Source organism: Salvelinus fontinalis, chromosome 9 (genome assembly GCF_029448725.1).
Source record: "Salvelinus fontinalis isolate EN_2023a chromosome 9, ASM2944872v1, whole genome shotgun sequence".
NCBI lineage: Eukaryota > Metazoa > Chordata > Actinopteri > Salmoniformes > Salmonidae > Salvelinus > Salvelinus fontinalis.
Genome location: NC_074673.1, coordinates 33592968 through 33608495, shown reverse-complemented (window position 1 = coordinate 33608495; position 15528 = coordinate 33592968). Strand labels below are relative to the sequence as shown.

At 40.2% G+C, this 15528-nt stretch overlaps 1 protein-coding gene across 2 annotated transcripts in view; it reads right to left on the bottom strand.

Moving 5' to 3' along the window:
* LOC129862466 (nuclear receptor ROR-alpha A) overlaps nt 1-15022 on the bottom strand; it is a 311180-nt gene extending 296158 nt beyond the window's left edge. Inside the window, exon 1 of one of the 2 annotated variants that reach the window (XM_055934178.1) lies at nt 14607-15022. In XM_055934178.1, the coding sequence (XP_055790153.1) occupies nt 14607-14760 (154 nt within the window). In that variant the 5' untranslated portion in view covers nt 14761-15022. The remainder of the gene's footprint in view (nt 1-14606) is intronic. The other variant, XM_055934177.1, reaches the window with a different exon arrangement.
* Between the last annotated feature and the right edge of the window lie 506 nt (nt 15023-15528).

Below are 15528 nucleotides of genomic sequence, written 5' to 3'. Positions count from 1 at the left end.
TATCTTTTTCTGTGTACTGAACAATATAAAACATGACATACAGCTCAGTAAGAGCAGGCAATGTTTGTCTGGGTTGTGGTATAATAAAAACACATGACCAACCACAGTTACAGATCAAATGTCCATTGAAATAATCTCAAAAGCACCCATAATAATAGTCCACTTCTATGTGCCTGTATTTACATAGACAGAGGTAAAGATAAGCAAGGTCATACATCCAATTGTATATCCTATCCACACCATATACCCCAGACTTGCATTACTCAATAAACTACAAACACATCCCCCCCAATAGGACCCCACTCAAACCTATATATCAATTTGAGAGGTGGGCTGAAGTGAAGTCACATTGACTACCTCTCTGCAACCTGCTTGGTCTATCACTAATAAAGAATTCAGGAGATATTTTCTGCTTTTCAGGTGAAATAGAAGTGTAGTGGTTTTCAAGGGAGGCATTCCAAGAATCCTGTCAGGGTCAAAACAAGATGCCATAGATCCTTTGGGCAGGCAGGGCAGGACTGAATTGTGCAGCATCAAACTGTGAAGATAACAGTGCAATGGGATAACCACAGCGGTGCCTCAGGTGTACTGTACTGTACACACAGAGGCCTCAGCACCGACCGACCGACAGCTTCCACATTCCCATAGTCAATAAGGGCCTCTCAGAGGTTTCATACAGCAGATACTACGACCAAACTACTGTATACAGAGCTCAGTTACTGTAACGCTACGATAGCTGAAAGAGACTGGCATGTGGTAGCTTTTTGTCTGTGTGTGCTGGTGCATGATGCTCTTCTGTTATAGGAATGACTCTCTTGCCTGTGTGGGTTTTGTTCCAGGTGCAGCTGATGCAGGGATCATGAGGTGCGAAGTGCTCAGGGCTATGCTGGCACAAGCGTCCTGGGATCATCTCTGAATTTGTTCCTGCATTTGCATTAAGTGGAGGAATGGTTCACCTCAGTCTAGTCTGCTGTGTGTCAGTGGAGCCAGTGGAGCTACATGCTAAGCTAACTCCCTGTAGGCAGAATCAGGTGTTATCTGTCTGACTGGGGAGACCGCCATCAATCTCTCCTGTCCATACTCCTGCCTGGATTCAAATCAGGATATACATCTGTGCCGATGAAAGTAATAGGTCAGCCAGATGCTTATTGTATATTTGTCCCTTTTTTAAACTTCTGTCTTTTTAGTAATCTGGAAATCAATGCTGTATATTGTGCCCCGAGCCACTAGGAGGCAGGGAAAGAAAGAGTCAGAGAATTGGAGAGGGACAGAGCGAGAGACAGAGAGAGGAGAAACCTATGTTGACCAGTGGAGGCTGCTGAGGGAAGGACATCTCATAATAATGGCAGAATGGAGTGCATGGAATGCTATCAAGCACATTGTCCGGTCCTCTGGCAGTCTCTATGGGGGTACCACAGGGTTCAATTCTCGGGCCGACTCTTTTCTCTGTATACATCAATGATGTTGCTCTTGCTGCGGGCGATTCCCTGATCCACCTCTACGCAGACGACACCATTCTGTATACTTCCGGCCCTTCCCTGGACACTGTGCTATCTAACCTCCAAACGAGCTTCAATGCCATACAACACTCCTTCCGTGGCCTCCAACTGCTCTTAAACGCTAGTAAAACCAAATGCATGCTTTTCAACCGTTCGCTGCCTGCACCCGCACGCCCGACTAGCATCACCACCCTGGACGGTTCCGACCTAGAATATGTGGACATCTATAAGTACCTAGGTGTCTGGCTAGACTGCAAACTCTCCTTCCAGACTCATATCAAACATCTCCAATCCAAAATCAAATCTAGAGTCGGCTTTCTATTCCGGAACAAAGCCTCCTTCACTCACGCCGCCAAACTTACCCTAGTAAAACTGACTATCCTGCCGATCCTCGACTTCGGCGATGTTATCTACAAAATAGCTTCCAATACTCTACTCAGCAAACTGGATGCAGTTTATCACAGTGCCATCCGTTTTGTTACTAAAGCACCTTATACGACCCACCACTGCGACCTGTATGCTCTAGTCGGCTGGCCCTCGCTACATGTTCGTCGTCAGACCCACTGGCTCCAGGTCATCTACAAGGCTATGCTAGGTAAAGTGCTGCCTTATCTCAGTTCACTGGTCACGATGGCTACACCCACCCGTAGCACGCGCTCCAGCAGGTGTATCTCACTGATCATCCCTAAAGCCAAAACCTCATTTGGACGCCTTTCCTTCCAGTTCTCTGCTGCCTGCGACTGGAACGAATTGCAAAAATCTCTGAAGTTGGACACTTTTATCTCCCTCAACAACTTTAAAAATCTGCTATCCGAGCAGCTAACCGATCGCTGCAGCTGTACATAGTCCATCTGTAAACTACCCACCCAATTTACCTACCTCACCCCCATACTGCTTTTATTTATTTACTTTTCTGCTCTTTTGCACACCAGTATCTCTTCTTGCACATGATCATCTGATGATTTATCACTCCAGTGTTAATCTGCTAAATTGTAATTATTCGATTTATTGCCTACCTCATGCCTTTTGCACACATTGTATATAGATTCTTTTTTTTCTACCATGTTATTGACTTGTTTATTGTTTACTCCATGTGTAACTCTGTGTTGTTGTCTGTTCACACTGCTATGCTTTATCTTGGCCAGGTCGCAGTTGCAAATGAGAACTTGTTCTCAACTAGCCTACCTGGTTAAATAAAGGTGAAATAAATAAAATAAAATAAAAATGGAAACCACGTGTTTGATACCATTCCATTTATTCCGTTCCATCCATTACTATGAGCCATCCTCCCCTGAGCAGCCTCCACTGATGTTGACACTTGGTCTGCCTGATGATAATCTGATGTGTGAGTGATGGCTGGGAGTTTGAAAGGCACTTTGTCCAATTAGAAATGTGCAGCAAATTTCCACCTGTCCCTGACAGAGATGAAGTGGCTCTTTGAGAAGACACTGTGGCACAGTGCCAGGTAAGAGAGCCCAACAAACTGCTTGTGGAGCAAGTTGCAATTAATGAGCATGGCAAGCCACCCTTGTTTAATGCAAAATGACACATAATGAATATTCCCTCACAATTAAAAACAGATTTTGACATTAGCCTCTTTAATTTATCAACGCACAAGGCCTGAACAAACTATATCCGACGGACCGGATTAGTCGGTCAGAAAGAAAGAAAAGTTTACTGAATAACCTAATGGAAATGAATGTGAAGTTGTTAGGATGTACAGTAGTGAAATGTGAAACTCATCAAGTGGAACTAGCTATAACTGCTCTTCCTCTCCTGCTTACAATATATTAGCTAAATAGAACAACATGTATGTGATAAAAAGGTGAGGATTAAAAGTCTGTAAAAGAGATCACCTGATCCAAGACCGTAACTATTGGTTTTACGAGATTATTTGAAAGACAAATTAACATGTCATCTGTGTTCCAAGGATATTACATAAACTCATTCAAACTCACTCTGAAACTGGAAACACTTATCTCCCTCACTAGCTTTAAGCACCAGCTGTCAGAGCAGCTCACAGATTACTGCACCTGTACATAGCCCATCTATAATTTAGCCCAAACAACTACCTCTCCGCCTACTGTATTTATTTATTTTGCTCCTTGCACCCCATTATTTCTATCTCTACTTCGCACATTCTTCCACTGCAAATCTACCATTCCAGTGTTTTACTTGCTATATTGTATTTACTTCACCACCATGGCCTTTTTTTTGCCTTTACCTCCCTTATCTCACCTCATTTGCTCACATTGTATATAATTATTTTTTTCTACTGTATTATTGACTGTATGTTTGTTTTACTCCATGTGTAACTCTGTGTTGTTGTATGTGTCGAACTGCTTTGCTTTATCTTGGCCAGGTCGCAATTGTAAATAAGAACTTGTTCTCAACTTGCCTACCTGGTTAAATAAAGGTGAAATAAATAAATAAAATAGTGTGACATTGTGTCCGGATCAATGCAATGAAAATCCACACAGATACTCAACACTTTCTCTGAGGGGTTCTTAAATAAGGGTTTCCTCCAAATCTACCACCTACTGCACATGTGATAAAGGTCAGGCCTCAAATGACCTTCAGTACAGAACAGAGGTTTAGGATGTGTTGAGTTTTTCCATTCAAATCATTATTTATATAAAACTGAATCTAAAATCCCTGTTGAGATAACCATAGGACTCTGAGGGCACTCCGTCGTAATATCTCACTCTCAACAGAGGAACATTGACCCAGGACTTCCATCTTCCTATTTCTGCATATCTATTTCAGTCCGTCACTTAAAAATAGCCTTTTAATAACCCGACATGCTGTTCATTATTGCTAATCTATTTTACTACATTAGGAAAATAAAGTAGCAAATATTGATCGATAAGACAGATCAACTCTTGTCAGAGGATGTGAACATGATTGGTGCTGCAAACATGGTGAAGAGTGAGTCCAACTTTCAATCACTGTCTACTACAGATCTGCACAGCAGCTTTGATGGAGCCCCATACTGTACCAGCACCCACTTTATCTTAACGCACCTCCTACAGCAATCAATCCACACAGGCAATAATCAAATATTAATTTGTGGCTTATTCATATTCAAAATCTGTTTTTCAAAATAACAAAGGGACAAATTTCCTATTTATTCCTTCTGAGAAAGAAGATACTTTTTGGGATTATGAAAATGTAACAATTTGGAGAATAATTATTGTTAACATAAGTGGCGCATTAGAATCAGTTCTGTTCAATGTCATGGTCTTGCAGTAAATGGATGGAGTGCATAAGAAACTGAAGCCTGGTTGTATGTTTACAGTGGCTTATATCAAAAGCACTGTTTGTCTATGAAACGTATGTAAATGGTCTAGAAACTTGCCAATTGCCTTGGAAAAAACAAGTGCACATTAATGTCCACTCTCACAATTAGGACGTAGTCCTTATGGAGGAAGCCTGAAGGTCAATGAGGACACAACATGTCCTTGGACAATATGCCCCCAACTACTCGGTGATATTTAAATAAGAATAAGATAATAGTTTCACATACAATGTGATTCAATATGATGAATACTTATGGGTATTGTTTAACCACTGAAGTCCATTGGCCTTCTGTAATTGGTGAAAAAGCTGGAGAGATGGGTTACAATATTAATAATTAGTTGGTTCTGCACTCAAAACAATTCTGTCCAACCTCGCCAGATTTTAATCAAACGCTGAAAAAAGTAGCTGATTGTAATCGGCACTCAGATGTCACCAGGGGTGTTTGAAGAATTTGTCAAGCCTGAGAGTAGAGCTAATTCGATTATGTGGCAGCATTACCTGGAGGGAATGGATCTATATCTCTCTCTCTTTTTATTTAGCTACGAGATTAGGTTTCGCTTGTTACTCCAATATAAATACTCAAGCCAATGGAAATGATACTGATTTTCAAGTTGGGTTATCTTTTTGTCTCAAAAAGTGTTTTGTTTATTATAAATAAACTTTGTTTAAATGTGTAATACTCAAGTATCTACTTGACAAAAGTGAACCAAAGGCACACCGGAGTTAGTCACATTAATTAATTAAAGGCTGAAACAATTTAATTAGAGGAAATTATACACATGATTTGGCCCTTGTCACCTAATCCCTTCTGAATGTAAAATGAACTTCTTGGATAAAAAAGTTTAACTATTTTTCTGATGTTAAATATATTTTGCATCACTACATTTCAAATATTATCCTAAACTTTTTTTGCTCTTTCTCTACAAGTAATACTTATTTTACATACTGTCTACAGTGCACAAGCACAATACATACAACATAGCGACATACTAAAGAAGCAACATATTCATAGTTTGGTTTCAAGGATCTTGGGAGTTCGCATTATCCTAAACCTGCACAAATAAAGTGCAACAAATACACAAACCTACAAACACACAGAAAACAATATGCAAAGAAGCAACTAAACTGGTCTATTGGGACAAAAAAAATGTTAAGTCAAGTTCCACAAATTGCCTACTTGTTGATGCCCCTTTTGACTTTCCATACTTGCTTTAACAACCATGTTTAATGCATCTTGTAATGGGACATATGAGGATGAACAACTGATTGGCTCAAATGCATTAAGAAGGAAAGACATTTCACTTTTAACAAGGCACACCTGTTAATTGAAATGCATTCCCGGTGACTACCTCATGAAGCTGGTTGAGAGAATACCAAGAGTGGGCAAAGCTGTCACCAAGGAAAAAGATGGCTACTTTGAAGAATCTCAAATATAAAATACATTTTGACTTGTTTGACACTTTTTTTGGTTAGTACATGATTCCATATGTGTTATTTCATAGTTGTGATGTCTCCACTATTACAGTAAAAATAAAGAAAAACCCTGGAATGAGTAGGTGTATCCAAACTTTTGACCGGTACTGTAGTCCTTACAACACGGCTGCCATGAGAGCCATTTCACCAACAGTAAGCAAGAAGGAAAAAAATAGTTAAGGCACTCTGTGGGTGTTCTGCGCAAATACCACCGGTTTTACACTGTTACCTCTTGCTGGGAAAGGCTCTATGGCTCTCTGCCCTGCGTTAGGAATCATTTATGGGACTTTGTTTTAACATGTTTAGTGCATGTATGTTCAATTGATGCAGAACTGATGACAGGATAAGTATGATTATGGTGCAATGGTACAGTTTCACAAACTGCACAAAGACTTAATTACTATCAGGTGAGAGGAATGTGATTGTTGATCAATGTTGGCTTGTTCACTGATCATAGGCACCTAAAAAAACTCACTGAAGGAAAGCTCACCTGCCTGCTCAACTTCTGTTCACCCTCCAGACTAGTGGAGCTGCTTAGGGTTTGGCGCTGGATGTGACATAAGAATTCTACTGAGTTATCCCTTACCCCCTACTCATCACCTCCCTCTACCATGAGGCCTCCTCAGAGAGGCCCACTTCATAACACAGCCCTGCAGGGCCATCCTATACAGCAGCACTGCTTAGGTCACAGTGTGCAGCATTAAATATAGACTCCTTTAACAACCTCCAATAATGCATCTGGAGTATTTCAGTTCATTACTATTCAAAAACTTACTATCTCAGATATTAACTTCAGTAAATGGGCCACAGATCTGAGCTGTCGCTCACCGCCGGAGATTTCACATCAAATCTGCTTCTAGTCACCAGCCGAGACTTCCTTGCCAGCCCCAGTTGAGCCACTGGTGATTCACACTCCAAAATAAACTGTCCCACAAGGACAAAACTTTCAGTAAAGTTTGAATGTCAATAAACTATGTTTTGGTGATAAAGTAAATTGGGGCAAGTGGTGGATTAACTTTATCTTAATACATTTTAGAATTAACACAAATGATCAAACTTTATAGATTGACATGGTCAGACCTAGCTTTTACCCCTCAAATAACATATTCTGTTTGCACCAAGTAGGCCAACAGGTTAAATCCTTTAGATATCAAACACTAACAGCTTTCAAATACGTGTGAACTTTGGAGCTATAACTCCAGATGTTAAGGCTCAATGATAATCATGAGGTCAAATTTTAAGAGCAATCCTGAGTGAAGGTAATAGCATGGTATGCATCGTATACATGATACTGTATGTCTGGCATGACTGGCAGGGGGAGACCAAACAGTACAAACTACTGTAGCTTCACGACAGGAATTATTACCTGCAGAGCTTCTTTCACATAGTTCTTGCTACTGTCTTCAACACAGACAGACCACAATACGAAGAACAGTAGTGGACACGACTAGTATACAATGCCCTAATGATTAAAACTTTGTAAAATCTCCATATGAGCAAAAATACAAGACACTTGTCTCTATGTGTGGAATCTCAATGTGGAATATATGATTTATTTTTTGCTACTGTAGGAAGTGTTAGCTAGCACTAAACGGCTGTACATGCGCCAAAACGCCAATATTTTCCATCCTATAGCGTGTTCTACATCTTCTTTCTAGATAGTGAACCAGAATGTTTTCAGCACTTTTTACACTGGACTTTCACATTTGCTTATATTTTTGCACACATTTGTTTATATCCCTGTTAGTGAGCATTTTTCCTTTGCCAAGATAATAATAATAATAATTTCCAAATGCCTGAAGGTACCACGTTCATCAGTACAAACAATAATACGCAAGTATAAACACCATGGGACCACGCAGCCGTCAAAACGATGGTCATTATGACCAAACAGTTCTATTTTTGTTTAATCAGACCAGAGGACATTTCTCCAAAAATTATGATCTTTGTCCCCATGTGCAGTTGCAAACTGTAGTCTGGCTTTTTTATGGCGGTTTTGGAGCAGTGGCTTCTTCCTTGCTGAGCGGCCTTTCAGGTTATGTCGATATTGGACTCATTTTACTGTGGATATCGATACTTTTGGACCTGTGTCCTCCAGCATCTTCACAGGGTCCTTTGGTGTTGTTCTGGGATTGATTTGCACTTTTCACACCAAAGTACGTTCATCTCTAGGAGACAGAAAGCGTCTCCTTCCTGAGCGGTTTGACGGCTGCGTGGTCACATGGTGTTTATACTTGCGTACTATTGTTTTTACAGATGAATGTGGTACCTTCAGGCATTTGGAAATTGCTCCCAAGGATGAACCAGACTTGTAGAGGTCTACCATTTTGTCTGAGGGTTTGGATGATTTCTTTTGATTTTCCCATGATGTCAAGCAAAGAGGCACTGAGTTTGAAGGTAGGCCTTGAAATACATCCACAGGTACACCTCCAATTGACTCAAATGATGTCAATTAGCCTGTCAGAAGCTTCTAAAGCCATGACATTATTTTCTGGAATTTTCCAAGCTGTTTAAAGTGTATGTAACTGGAATTGTGATACAGTGAATTATAAGTGAAGTAATCTGTATGTAAACAATTGTTGGAAAAATGACTTGTGTCATGCACAAAGTAGATGTCCTAACCGACTTGCCAAAACTATAGTTTTTCAACCACTCACAAATTTCTTGTTAACAAACAAGTTTTAATGACTCCAACCTAAGTGTATGTATACTTCCGACTTCAACTGTATATTTTTCTGCATTCCTCTTGAGCTGTCTGCATCCTACTGACTGGTGGTTATTTTTTTAAGCTTGAAACCCCCAGTTGATTTTGCCCAAAGATTAGAAGACACCTACATATAATTTATGATGGTTTGCTATTTTATTAAATTTTTTCAAATGTTTTTGGTTTGAAAAACATTTACTAAATAGTTTTTGCAATTTTTATTTTATTTTCAGTTTTCGTTTACTATAATAACCTTGGTGGGGACGACATCGTCAATGCACTTATTAATGAAGCCAGGGACTGATGTGGTAAACTCCTCAATGTTATCGGATGAAAATATTACAGTCTGTGCTAGCGAACTCTAGGAACTCAGATGCAATAATTTAATAACCTAATATCCAACGTTTCGACAGACAAGCTGTCTTCATCAGGGTATAATGACAAACACTGGGGGGTGACTCGTTTATATAGTCTCAAAGGACACACACAGGTGTCTGTAATCATGGCTGGGTGTTGCCTGAAATCATTGGTTAATTCTCAGATATAAAAATAACATACCAAAAACATGTTGCGTCTGTCCTTTGACACTATATAAACTAGTCACCCCCCAGTGTTTGTCATTATACCCTGATGAAGACAGCTTGTCTGTCTAAGCGTTGGATATTAGGTTATTAAATTATTGCATCTGTGCTCCTAGTGTGTGGCTCTTCTTCAATTTTGCAAGTGTTCTATTCCGCTAGCCAGCACCTCGCCTAAACAGGTGTGCGTATATTTTGCCTCTAGACTCCCTGTTTATAGCCATGTTATTTTTACTCATCGTTGTTATTCGTTATTCACTGTGTATTTATGCCATGTGTACTATTTATATTTTTGTATAAAAAAAAATCTGCATTGTTGAAAGAGGACCCGTAAGTAAGCATTTCACTGTTAGTCTACACCTGTTGTTTACGAAGCATGTGACAAATGAAATATGATTCTATTTTTTGGGGAAATATTGTGCATATAGAGACACTTCACATATAAATGTGCATCATCCATACATTTAGAATTTTGGTTTTCACTTACGTCTTTAAAGTCTGACTAACACTTTCCATATGTAAACAACTTTGTGTCAGCATTTACCTCAGTACATTGTTTAAATAGACATGTCTTGTACTGTGAACTTTGCATAGGCTAATCCTGACCCTTACCCTGTTAAACAACACAATTTAGCCCTCCAGCTGATACAAAACATGACATGTAGCCAACAACAAGACAGCTTGGGACACCTCACACTCCTCAAAGTATTAACAACAGGGAGAGACAGAGCCCATTATTACGTCAAGGGCTGTCTGCCAAAAAGAAAGACACACAAACGAGTTGCTCTCCAGGATGTGCATTGACTGTCTGCATGGCAGCTACCTGCTGCTTGGCCCTCCTCAGCGAGCAGAGAACTGTAATCCCTGGTATTTGAGAATGTCATAGCGTCACGAACGCTGCTGTCCAATGGAGTAGTGTGAGGACCGTGCCAGCTCCAGGCTCACAGGATTTGTGAAGAACCTTGTTTAGAGGCCTCTGCTTCCCTTTGCCTCATCCGTCTTCTGTCAGCACAGAGTAAACACATGCCAACCACTCCAGCCCACAGCGCTGCCTCCGTCTGCACAAATAGAACCAATCGGCAGGCTGTGTTGGTGAAGTCCACTTAAGTGTCTAGAAAGGACAGGCCATACCATGAAGAGTTTAGTTTGGACTAGCAATATCCGGCCAAAGAAAACTACACAAGTAATGGCACCTATGTTAAAAGTACTGTATATAACTTCAGCCTGCATGACAGACAGGGAACAGCTAACAAAGTTTGAGATAAGTGGTAAGGCAACCTGCACAATCGTCTACTCTTGTGTGATATGGTATGTTGATGTGTGTGCAATATGTATGAGTATTTTAAATGTTTAATTTAACCTTTATTTAACCAGGTAGGCCAGTTGAGAACAAGTTCTCATGTACAACTGCGAACAGGCCAAGATAAAGCAAAGCAGTGCAACAAAAACAACAACACAGAGTTACACATGAACAAACGTACAGTATCACTGTCCTATTGAACATTACACCTGCTAGAGTGAGCCTATTTGCCCTTCACCAAATGACAGCTTTCATAATGTTGCAGTAAGGTAAAAACATGAAAGAAAAGTCATTTATCTGCCATGCCAACTGATAAATTATATGGGAAGTCCTGCACTGATGGCAGGTCAGCCGTCTTACCACTATCTTTCCATGGTGGGAAAAGGATGTTAAAACAGCACAGCACTCTGAATATTACAATCAAGTCTCTAGCCTCAGATACAAGCCTGCACTACAGTAATCCCAGTGTCAATAACGCATTACTCTACTCTTAACTGTTCATTCAAGGCAGTCTCCATAGTGTGATTTTGTACAGCATATACAAACAGAGAGATACACATACACAACAGCATAGCTGAGGCTTGTTTAGGGCTAGAAAGTGCAGGATTGAGGAGCTTCAGCTTCCCTGTGTAATTCTGAGGCTTTATCCCAACCTACACAGAGGCCGTCAACTTACATAACAAGCCATTAATATTGATTGTTTCCAAATTTGCTCCTCACGAACTGAGGGATCCTGCAATATGAAAATAACACCCTTTCTTCTTTCCACTAATGATATCCACAGACCTCCAAGGCCCGTTCTCTGACCCACTCAAGTCTTCCAGCACAGCTTCTGCTGAAGTAAGCCTTTTCTACTTAAAGGGTATTAGTGCTCAGGGTTAAAACAGTAAATGCTCTGCATACGGGATAAGAAATGTGCATCCTCAGAAATTCCAATACACTGGGTGTGAAAACGGAAAGTGTTCCTCAGTAAGCATCTGCAGTATTTCAGATGTTGTTTTTTGAGTATATCCTGAAATGCATTGTCTAAACCCAGCACTGGAATCCTGGAAATGCTTTACATTTTTATTGTTTCACATTGTTGAGTAATCTCATACTGGATTGTGCCACCAACCAATAGCAATTATAAATATGTTGTATCATTTCATGCACTGTGGGGAAAATACATTTATCATACTGTACCAAGATTCAATAAAATAAATCTGTTTCAGTTTCTACAAAAGCAACGTTTAAAGGGTCGCACACATCGCACCGAATGTGGATCTCCCGTTCATAAAATCTGTTCGCACACGGTTCGCAAGTACTCTCGGCAGGCAAACTCTACTGGTGTGTTCAAGCGCTTAAAGAGTGACTGCCCCTAAAAAGCAACTTCTCATTTTGAAAAACAGCCTATGTGGCATAAATATGAGTCAGATACATGTATTCTAGTCAAAATTGACTACAAAGTGTAAATAGGATAGTTTTGGTCATCAAATCAATCTCGTCCAAAACTGAGCTTTACGAGACGATGGGAAAAAAGGGTATGTCATGGAATGAAGGGTACCGTAACAGTTTTCCTTGGGTTGGGTTTATTTAAATCCTACCCACATGCCCACAGCTGGCTGCACCCAAGTAATCATCAATTTGGTGCGCATGACCCGATCGTAATGCCCATGGTCAATTTGGTTTGACATTCGATATTCCTATGGGGGTCGACACTAGGGACCGTCCGTGAATTACACAATGTACAAGGGACAATATCACCAGCCGGCTGAAGCTAATTGGCGAAAGCTAGCCTTCAAGACACAAGACCTTGTTAGACTGTTTTAAGTTATCTAGAAGGGTGAGTGACTGTAACTGTGTACCGTTTTGGCAGATTGCATGTACAAACGCTTGCCACGTGCGAACACACACACAATAGAACATCATATTAAACCACCCCCCAAGACAACTCTCGTTTGGCTTCAGATATAGTCGCTGCATTTCTTAATGACCAAGCCAAAAAAACGAGGCCAAATCAAAAAGTTCAACCTCCCTGGAAAACAGATAATCGAAGAAATCGCACAAGTTTTGATAACAAACATATATTACTTAATGATTTCATCATATTTGTTACAATTATCTCAAAAGAAACAGCTGGAGAAGAAGAATACAGTAACATCATTAATTGTAGGTTATAAGTAGGCCTGTTATTAAAAACTTGAAAAGTGCTACAGGAGAACTTTTGCCAGCATGCCATACATATTCAAGTTAACTAAATACCTTCTGAAAGAGGTTTGTCCCACTGAACATTAATACCCCCCCCCCCCCCCCCAATTCAATCATTACATAACAAAGCAAAAAAAAACGTTTTTTTCCTGTCTTTCTCTCCAGACACTTTAATCCTATGCATAAATGGGTGGGAGTGAATATGGGTCAGCAGGTTAAAAGTGTCTAGGAGCCAGACTTCATAAAACAGCCGACAGATGAACCTAACTAGGCTCGGACCGAAATGCCTTCATAACTACCTACCAGTTATTACATAACTGAGCACTGGCTGGGATCTACTAAATTTAAACAATCTCGTGTTCCTTACAAAAAATCGTACTCTTCTGCAGCTGGAATACTAAGTGATAAAAAACATTACACTTGTCTTGAACTGTGGAGTCAAGAACGCATCTACAAAGTGAAATATATGTAATGATTTTCGCTATCTCTCTTTCTGTGCGCGCCTCTGTTTATTGCTACCTGTTACATAACCAGCTTACATTCCACATTCACCATATTAGACTCTAAATATACCGCTTCCGCAGAGGAAATGTGCTCATGCAAACCACAGCGCGATGAATACATTTACATGTAAAATATGTAATTTAGTGTCATAGTAGTATATGAACAAACTGTACTTTGGAGTATTATAGTCTGGAAATATTTCCATTGAACTTGGATGAGTTGAATGGAAGCAGTCTAGAGGGGGTGTGGCTAAACGATGTCTGTAGCCTACTGTACAACTCGCACGGTACTCAATCTCACATATTCTTAAGAAATGCATACGGGACCAACACAATCCTAGACTTGATTTGATAAATGACCACAACATCTATCATGTCCATCATCAGGCAGTTGTCATCTCTTCATGTCCACTACAACGTATCAGAGCTAGCGCGCGCTCGCAAGGGAAGGAAAATCAAATTCCTGCTGCTGATTTGTCTATTTCACAAACACACTAAATTAAAGGCTATCTTTTCTGTAAATCGCTTGGAAATAAATACGACGATAAAATACATGTCCCTTTAGAAGTTGAAGGGACTGGTGTTCGATAGCTTACAGTTTCCCAAAGTTCACTAATATTTAGTAACCTACCATTGTGTAGTATAGCCTAATAAACGTGTAGAAAGATAATATAACGTAGTTGGTGTTCTTGTGTTTTAAGGGAATTGTAGGTCCTAATCGACCTGTGTAATTGACTATCCTAACAATAATTGTTCTATTCACAGAATAATTTGTCTCCCAATGACACATACGACAATGGTTGGATCTCTGTCAGTTGTGCTTGAACACAGGGCAACACAGAAGCAACTCGCTCATCATAATAAATATGGCCATTTTACAAATGCAGCGCAATAAGAATTAATCTGTTCCAGGTGGTTTTTACACTATGCAGGTAACGTTATAGACCATTTTTGAGACCTCTATAATTCAAGTTCTCCATGAAAAGAATTCATTTTGAAGTTTGAGGCATCAATTCGGTAATCAATCAATATTTCTCGTGATGAGAGATGTCAGCCGCTTACCTCTGTTGGTACTTGAACAGGTCTGCCTTCGAACAGGGGCTGGATGGTCTGCTTTTCGGAGCGTCTCTAGGTTTACCGGGGTTTCCCTGGCCGGTGTAGCCGGCTCAGGGGCGCTGTTGCCCGGGTCGCTTGCTGGATCTGGAGGGGACTCCATGTTGAATTTCAGATTTACTGTTAAACTATTGCTAGTATTTCACGAAAAGTCTCTATGATTTGTGAGCCGCGAGAGTCCGTCTAGCTATCTATTTTAGAGTAGAAGTAGAACTACGAAATGAAAAAATGCGAGTGTATCTAGAGGTGGGTGTGAAGATTTGATTGTCCATCGGCAGCGCTAGAGAGAGCTTCAGTCATGCAACTGAAAAGGGAAAGGTTGTCAATAGCCGATTAATAGATGTGCAGTAGTGCCTGCGAGTTTATTTCATGGGAATGGCAGTTTGTTGCATCCAGCTAACGCTTGTATCGAGTTTATCATCCCAATATTCATTCACATGATAAACTCTGATTGTAGGCTATAGTCTCTCATCAGTGTGTTCAAAAATCATTAATAGCCACTTCGAGAAATCTGCACAATACGCTATCTCCTGTTCGGTGTTTGAAAGCCTGTCCCTCTGTGTCAAAGGCTGCTTACAACTTCAACGTCCCATTACATTATAGCCTATTTTTAATTTACTGACAATTTTACAAAATCAATATTGACAATTAATATGCCTAGGCTTATGCAACGACAATCAACTCTAGAGAGAAAATGAAGAGAACACGTCCATGCCTGCACAGTCGATGCTATTCAGTTCTTTTTTTTGCTCTCATCATCACCACCACCAGCACCCCCATCATCATCATCTATATTTTAAGGTTTACAGTGTAAAAGCCCAGAGACGCGTGCATAATTGGTAGCACTGGAATTATTTATGCAGCTTTCAAG